General features: G+C 49.1%; 1 protein-coding gene across 5 annotated transcripts in view; it reads left to right on the forward strand.

Moving 5' to 3' along the window:
• The window catches only part of ABHD6 (abhydrolase domain containing 6), a 48,367-nt gene extending 39,798 nt beyond the window's left edge, over positions 1-8,569 (forward strand). For all 5 annotated transcript variants that reach the window (XM_027522774.1, XM_027522777.1, XM_027522776.1 and 2 more), the window contains 3 exons: positions 2,281-2,335; positions 2,611-2,711; positions 7,480-8,569. In XM_027522774.1, the coding sequence (XP_027378575.1) occupies positions 2,281-2,335; positions 2,611-2,711; positions 7,480-7,656 (333 nt within the window). In that variant the 3' untranslated portion in view covers positions 7,657-8,569. The remainder of the gene's footprint in view (positions 1-2,280; positions 2,336-2,610; positions 2,712-7,479) is intronic.
• The last annotated feature ends 213 nt before the right edge of the window (positions 8,570-8,782 follow it).

Raw genomic sequence — 8,782 nt, forward strand, 5'->3', positions numbered from 1 at the left:
GAGTCACAGGTGACTTCTGATACTTTAGTTGGATAAAGGTAGTGTTTTCTTCCTCCTTTTAAAAATTTTTTTATTATTTTCTGGCCACGCCACGTGGCACGCGGGATTCTCGTTCCCCAGCTAGGGATCAAACTTGTGTTCCATGCAGTGGAGACATGGAGTCTTAACCACTGGACTGCTAGGGAAGTCCCAAGGTTGTGTTTTCTGAGTAGGGGAAGGGGAGGGAGGGTGGGATTGGGGCATCTGCTAAGAGCTCCATTTTGGATGTGTTAAGTTCAAGTTCCCTGAGACACCATCACGTGCAGGGGTCATGTAGACAGTTAGAAATATGAGTGGAGCTGAGGGAAGTCTGGCCTGCGCTGTAAAATGAGAGCCATCAGCCAAGGATGGTATTAAAAGTCATGGGTCTAAATGAGGTTGTGCAGGAGATAGTGTGGGGAACCGAGAGTCCATGAGTGAGACCTCACAACAGCACATTCTCTCACTCTGTCTCAGGAGCTGGATGCTGCCTGGGGTGGGATGGGTCCTCCTGGGAGCTGAGAGAATGGGCTCTGTGCAGAGGTCGTGAACATGACTCATTAATGGATGTGGCCCATCTCTGAGGAAGCATCACAGAATCAGATTCTGTGGCATGTTCTGTCCATGAAGTTCTCTTTTCAGTCATGACTTTACACTGGTCCTCTCTCAGCACTGATCTCTTTCCAGAATAGAGTAACCAAGTAGGGTTTTAGAAAATTCCATGTTTTGAGTTGTCAGAGAAGTGAAGACACTGGGAAAAAAGTAATGCAGATCCCAAAATCTTGCCCTTGTAGTCAGGGAGGAGCCCCTAGGCACTCAGCCTACTGTGTCACGTTGTGTAATGACTGTGTTGGCTGCTTTGCGTCTTCCGTTCCTACCTCAGTAAGAGCAAGGACTGTGTCTTTGGTTGTTCTGTTCCCAGCCTGCAGCAAAGTGCTTGCATGAAATAGGTACTAGGTATAGAGGGGATGGATCAGTGGACGGGAGGAAGCCTGAACAATGCAGAGATGGAGAATGGATGTGTGGGGAGATGCAGGGTACAGGGGTGCATGAACGGATGTGTGTGCATACATCACTGATTTAGGGGTTTAGAGAGATGGATGGCCGAGTGCATGGATGGATGGGAGGGTGTCTAGAAATGGCAGAGATGGAGGATGATGGGTTGGTGGATGGAGGATAGATGGATACATGTGTAGATGTATGCATATGTGATTCAGAGGTGCTGCGTGGGTGGGTGATGGATAGGTGGATGTCTGCATGAAGCAGGGATGGAGGATGGATGGGTAGCTGCAGGCTAAGTGGACACACGGATGGACATGTGCATGTCTGAGTCAGAGATGCAGGATGGATGGGTAGGCAGGGGTGCGGAGCAGAGGTGGAGGGTGGATGGGTGAATGCAAGATGGAGAGATGCGTGGGTACAGGATGGACAGTAGAACAAAGGAAATATCTGATGCTGAGCACCGTGTTGGGACAGTTTGCCATTGGTCTCACCTCTGGGCTTCCACTTCCAGAATAATCAGATGCTCCAGCGGGTGGGTTTCATCCAGAGCAGTTATGACTGGGTCTTCCCACTTCAGTCAGTGCGCAGGACTCCTGAGAGTATATTGAAGGGGTTCAGTCCATTCCTAGGGAGATGAGAGGAGTGACGGCTGCTAATGTGGCCCTGGGACCCTGCCTCCAGAACCCTGAGGTGGGGAAGAGGCGGGCCGTGTTCTCTGGCCGCAGCACCTCTCTGGGTCGGTCTCCCAGGTCCAGGAGCCCTGGCCGTCGGCATGTGCTGCAGCGCCACAGCCTGCCTGTCACACAGTGAGCTCAGGACATCGAAAGCCTTCCCAGAACTTCCCCAGTGGTTGATTTCACTGCTTAAGAGGCCCATCATCCCCAGTGGTTAATTTTTTTTAATAGACCTTGTTTTATATTGGGTATCACTGAGTAATTACTTGATATTATTTTCATTCTGATTATGTCTCAGGATAAGCAGAGGATTCCTCACAGGTGAGGCAGCTTACATGCCACCGGGGTCCTTTGGCTTCACAGTTATTCCCAGAGTTCCTTCCTTATGAGAAAGAAAAAGCCTCTTATGAACCTAAGTCCCCATTACACTGCATGGCCATCAAGGGAATTTGGAGACCAGTCCTTACAAACCTTGACAATGCCCGAAACTGCTGGCCTTTGATTTCCCCTCTTTGTCCCAGACCCTTCTGAGGCCTGAGAATACGAATCCTCCCTTGCCTTCTGACTTTGGGTTATTTATCCCTAGATCCTGCAGGGCCTTGTTGATGTCCGCATCCCTCACAACACCTTCTACCGAAAGCGTAAGTAGCCCTGTGTTGACCTCTAAGCCTGTGACACATCTTATGGGTGGCCTGCTCGTCTTCCTTACATTTCTGAGACTTTGAGAGTTTTCTGGGACCCCTCAAGAAAGACACAGTGCCTTAGACTCAAAGACTATATACCCTGTATATATCCTGTATATACATAGGGACCCAGCAGGGAAGCCCTATATATATACATACACACTATCTAATTCCTGTACTTGGTGGTGTCCACAGCACAGCCCACACTCACTTTATTTTCCTTCCTTACGAAGTGTTTTTGGAAATCGTCAGTGAGAAGTCGAGATACTCCCTCCATCAGAACATGGACAAGATTAAGGTCCCCACGCAGATCATCTGGGGGAAACAAGACCAGGTATGTGGCGCGTCCCTGGGGCTGCCTGTGCCAGTTACACTAGCCTCCAAGGACAAACTCGTGGTCCTTTATGAAGGGAGCCTGGCTGCTCTCTGATACCAGGGAGAGGTGGCGCATGCCTGGTGCCAAGTGCCGGCGTTCACAGGGAGTTGAGGGCAGTGACGCTGACCTCTTAAAATGTAAGACAATTTGAAAGCATTTTCATAAATTATCTTTCTCAAAGCCAGATAGTCACATGGTACAGAAACCTTGTAAGACTACGGAAAGATGGATAAGAGTACACTCGGTCTCTTTGACATCCTAGATCCCAGTTCCCATTTCTTCAAGGCAGCACTTACAGTTTGTATGTGTTTCTTTTAAATTTTCCAAGGCAGCGGTTGGCACACGCTTTCTCTAAAAGGGCCAGATATTAAATATTTGCAGCTTTGTGGGTGATAAGTTCCTGTTACATCTATTCAGCTCTTCTGTTGTGATGGTGACATGCAGAGCAAATGGCAGGCAGAGCTCCCGGGAGCCTGCAGTCACAAAGCAGGCAGGGGCTGTTGTTTGCCTGTTTCTATTCTAAGCATTTATCAGTGTGCATAAAGAAGTGTTGTGTATAAGATTTTCAGACATGCAGTATATACAGTTTCGTACCTTAATTGCTTAATATATATGAGAAATATGTACCTTGGAAATCATTTAATATCAGCTTGAAGAGATCCACACATTCTAGTGCTTTAAATATTTTATTTTGAAAGAATCTCAAATTTACAGGATAATTGTAAAAGTAGTACAGAGTACTCCTGTATCTGCCTTTACCCAGTTTCATCAGTTTTAACTGCTTGTTCAAAAGCTCACGTGCTGTAAAATTTACCTTGTTGCCCACCCCACTGCGGCCCCGGTGCAGAATGCTTCTGTCATCCTGTAGGTTCTCTCTTGCCCACTTGCAGTTCATCTCCATTCCTGCCCCAGCACTGTTCAACCACTGACCTGCTTTCTGTTTCTGAAGTCTTGTCTAGAATTTAGTTATCTAAAATTTTCATAAAATGATATTTTACAGTGGTGGTCTTTTGCATCTGGCTTCTTCCACTCAAGCGTGATGTTTCTGAGGTTCATCCATATCGTCGCCTATGCCAACAGTTTGTTCCTTTCTATTGCTGAGTGTCATTCCATGATACGTATGTGCCACATCTTACTTACTACCAACTTTTTAACATTTACCGCCTCATCTAGGCAGGTCTAGAAATATGTGTTTTGGGGCCATTTGGAGTGAGCTGCTTACGTCACGTCCCTTTACCTCCAGTGCTTCAAGGGGTATTTACTGCAACCCAGAATATTATCTCACATGATCACAGGACATTGTCACACCTGGGACATGTAACATTGATGACATAGCTTTTAACTAACGTACAGTCCCTATTTCAAATGGATTCCTTGTTCCAGTGACGTCCTTCCTAGAGTGCTCCTCCTCCTGCCCCTGTAGCCAGGATCACATGCTGCATATTTTGTCTTTTTAGTTTCCTTTTATATAAAATGATGCCCACTTTCTGCCTTTATCCTTCATAACACTGAGATATTTGAAGAGTGTGGGCCAGTTATTTTACAAAATATTCCTCAGTTTGAGTTGGTTGGCTGTTTCCTCATGATTAAATTCGGGATACATATCCCTGGCCAGAATATCTCATGGGTAGTAAGACTTCACATCCTCAGAAGGAGAATGTCTTTACTTCAGTGGTGGGAATTTTTAAAACTGTTATTTATTTTGGGGGCTGCACTGTATGGCATGTGAGATCTTAGTTCCTCAACCAGGGATTGAAACGGTGCCCTAGGCAGTGGAAGCCTCTTAACCTCTGGCCTGCCTGGGACATCCCAGTGATGGGAATTTTGATTGTGACATCTGATTTCTTCATTATAGACATTATTTCTCCACTTGCAACTAATAAGCAGTCTGCAGGGAGGCACTTCGAGACCATGTGGGTATCTTGGTCCTCATCAAACATTTCCCTCTAGATTTACCATCTGTGAATGGTTGTTGCCCAAAACAAAATTTTATGTTCTTTTTGGGAGCTGCATAGTACTCCATTACCTGCTGCATTAGTGCCCTGTTGATGGTCACTTAGGTCATTTTCAGTTTTTTGCCGTTAAACCACACCTTGATGTGCACCATTATACGTGTGTGTTTGCAGTGTGAGAGCGTATCTGAGGGTCAGTTCTTGGATGTGGAATAGCTTGATCAAAGCTTTGTGCGTTTTAAAATGCTGACGGGCTCTTTGACAGGCTTTGTCAGATGGCTCTGTTAGTTTGCTAGGCCTGCTGTAACCAAGTACCGCAAATTGGGAGGCTTAAACAACACAGTTACGTTGGCTGCCAGTTCTGGCATGCAGATACACTGGGGGCTTTCCTGGTGGCTCAGATGGTATAGAATCTGCCTGCAATGCAGGAGAGCTGGGTTCAACCCCTGGGTCGGGTAGATCCCCTGGGAAGGAAACAGCAACCCACTCCAGTATTCTTGCCTGGAGAACTCCAGGGACAGAGGAGCCTGGTGGGCTACAGTCCGTGGGGTCACAAAGAGTTGGACATGACTGAGCGACTAACACTGTGACACCGGTTCTGGAGACTATGATCCAAGACCCAGGCCTCAGCAGACTGGTTCCTTGTGGGAGCTGGGAAGCAGAGCCTGTTCCCTGCCTTTGCCTGAGCTCCTGGGAGTTTGCTGGTGAACTTTGGTGTCCCGTGCCTTGTAGACGCCTCACCCTGGCCTCTGCCTCCATCTTCGCATGATGTTGTCCCGGTGCCTGTGCATCTCTGTGTTGAAACCTCTCATTTTTGTAAGACGCCAGTTACGATAGATTAGGGGTCCACATACTAGGTTAGGAGTTCACCCTGCTCCAGAATGATGTCATCCTAACTAATTACATCCATGATGACCCTGTTTCCCAGTAAAGTCACATTTTGTTAGAATTTGAACATATGAATTTGGGGAGGGGGCACAATCCATCCATAATAAACCTGCCAATGAAATACTGATTTATACTTAAGAAACTCCCTTTTTGTCTGCAGCCGTTCTTTAGAAATCATATCTTACTGAATGTTCTTGAAAAGTTTAAAACAAGAGGTGGTGGTGGGAAATGGAGCCTTTATAAGGCCCGCAGGCAGACAGAATTACACCGTCTGTCAAAGGGTATCTGGTCGTCTCACGCTGTTGACCATCGTGAGAAGGGAAATGGGAGCAAAGCTGTCCCTGTTGAGAGAGCGCCCCTGTGGACGCTGAGGTGAAAGCCACCACTGTGAGCCCTGGGCAGACTGCACATGCCCATCGCATGTGTGGTGTGAGCAGAGGCAGGAAGTCAGGCTGCACCTCAACTGTCCTTGACTGTGGGAGGCCCAGGAGAGGAGACTGGGGAGAAGCCAGGTGTGCCCCGGCGCAGGGGGCAGGAGGGGCAGAGGCACCGGTGTGCAGCCATCTCAACATCAGCCAGGCGCCCGAGAATGCCCAGCACGGGAACCAGGGCGTCAGGAGCAGGGAGGACTCATCTGCCCCTTTCACAGCAGCCAAGGGACTCTGTGGACGCCTGAGCAGAGACGCGGGACTCAGGTGGGGCCAGGAGGCGGTTAGTCAGTCAGAAACCAGAGCTGGGACAGTGACGGCCTTGCTTCATCTCAGATCCCCAAGGTGACCTGGGCTCTCAGGGACCAGCAGGGAGAGGCGAGATCGCGTCATGCTCCCCGTCAGCTGTTCCTTCCTGTGTTTTCTCAGCCCGGGTGCCCTGCGCTCTGCTCACCCCACTTCCTGGTGGGCAGCAAATCTTAGTATTACCAGTCTGGGTTGGGGAGAATAAAGCTCAAAAGCAGACAGTGCTCGAATTTGTTGGGATTTTGCTTTTGGCGTTAAGGCCAGAGCGGAGGGGCCGCCTTCTCTGGTCTGGGGGGTGGTGAGGTGAAGGTGAAAGCGGTGAAGCGAAGAGGGTGAATATAAATCTGACCCTGAAGGAGAAGAAAGTCAGTTAACTGAGTTGGTAATAGCAAGGTGTAACCCAGGTGGAAATGAAAGGGAGTTTGAAAACCTGGAAAAATGGTGGGCTTCACTTGGGAAAAGCACTGGCTGTTATTCACACACTTCAGGGTCTGAGGTCACGCAGCTCGGGGATCCCCTGAGGGCCTTCAGGAGCTAGTCCTCTGGCTTGTGATAATTCGTGTCTGCCTCTTGCATCTCTCCTGTGTGGCCTCCTCACAGCTTGGCCTTCCCTGGACCAGCTGCAGGGTGCATTCTCCTGGCCCAGCCTGATCACGTCCCTGTCCTTAATACAGCCCCAAGGCTCCCCACCGCCCTCAGACTGAGACCCGACTCCCAGCACGGCCAGATGTACTCCCTGCTCACACGGCTGTCCCTTGCACGCACCATCCTCCCACCCTTGTGCGGGTCCCTCTTCCACGATCCCCCTCCCTTGTGGCTTCTCAGCTCTCAGGATCCTCCCCCATCAGAGTCTTTACCACCTTGCGCTGCTCTTGACTGCTTTCCAGTCTGGCTTCCCCACCACACCAGGGCATCCTCAGGGCAGGGCCTGTGTTTCCAGCACAGTAACCCTGCAGCAGCACACCTCCTGCCACCGAGCTGCAGAGTAAAACGTGAGGCACGTGGTTACTTCCATCAGACAGCTACAGGCCCCAACACCGGAGTGACTTGGTTCAAAAAATCACCCCTGCCAGGCCTGGACGGGAGTTCTGTCCACGGAGTGTGTTCGGGCACCTGAACCCTTTCCATCTAGTTTCCTCTCTTGTCCTGCAGGTGCTCGATGTGTCCGGGGCAGACATGTTGGCCAAGTCAATCGCCAACTCCCAGGTGGAGCTCCTGGAAAACTGTGGGCACTCAGTGGTGATGGAGAGGCCCAGGAAGACAGCCAAGCTCCTTGTCGACTTCTTGGCTTCTGTACACAGCACAGACAACAGCAAGAAGCTGGACTGAGGCCCCGGCCGCAGCCTGAGCTCCACACCCAGCCTCCACTCCTGTCTCTAGAACCTGATGCGGCCACCACTTCTCAGGGACCCTGCCCTAAATGCAGAGGGAGCACCCCAGTCCCTGAGGAAGCCAGCCCCCACTCCAACCCTGGTCTCTATAGATCCACAGAGCCTCAGGGGCTATGAAGAAATCTCCAAGATGTTTTTTCACAAAATGCAAATTCACATGGAACAACAAAAGAAACCCATCCATGAAATCTCCTCAGAAGTCCTCACGTTCCTGCTGCAGAGCGGCCACATTGGACCACTGAGGACATCTCCTTTAAGATGTTCCTCACAGACTGAGATTCCAGGTGTTTCTGTTGCTTCCGACATTCTCCCGGGCGTAGTTAGTGGCTGTTTTAGGGGCATTAGCCCCCCTTCACCAAGCCCTTGTTTATGTCTGATTGAAGTTTTGCGTCCCATGTGTGACTGCCCCCGTCAGCTGCAGGACCGTGGAGGAGCGCGTCAGGCTGGAGGAAGTACACGCGCAGAAGACACGGTGTGCCTCAGCAAGCTTGCAGAGCAGCAGGAGCACAGGGGGCTGATCTGACCGGCACTCTGTGTCACATGATGTTCCCCGTGATCCTGGGTGGTGCAGTACAAAGAACCCTGGCAGGGTGGGTTTCCTGGGCATAATTTATTATTAAAAAAAAATAATAATAAAGCAATAATATTCTAGACATCTATCTAAATAATCAGACTCGGGTTCCACTCCAAAGCACCTCTTTTCTATCTTGCTGTGCTACTGAAAAACCTTCCTTTGGATGTTTGTTAATGAATTCTGTGAATTCTGTGAACAATAATGTAATTGAAAATCTAAACTGCTGTAAAAGTGACCACAATGACATGAAATAAATATAATAAGTCTAGATCAGCAACATGCCAGTGGTTTCTGTTTCTAAGCTCTTAATGAAGTGCAGTGTTGGCAGGTTTTCTGTAAACTTTAAAATGTGTTTCTTGTTTGCTTTCTTATTTATTTATCTATTTCCGAAGTGTTTTTACTTTTTGTTTGGCTGCTTCAGGTCTCAGTTTCAGCATGCAGAATCTTTTTGGTTGTGGCATGTGAGCTCCTGGTTGCAGCATGTGGGGCT

The sequence above is a fragment of the Bos indicus x Bos taurus genome, chromosome 22, assembly GCF_003369695.1.
Source record: "Bos indicus x Bos taurus breed Angus x Brahman F1 hybrid chromosome 22, Bos_hybrid_MaternalHap_v2.0, whole genome shotgun sequence".
Classification (NCBI taxonomy): domain Eukaryota; kingdom Metazoa; phylum Chordata; class Mammalia; order Artiodactyla; family Bovidae; genus Bos; species Bos indicus x Bos taurus.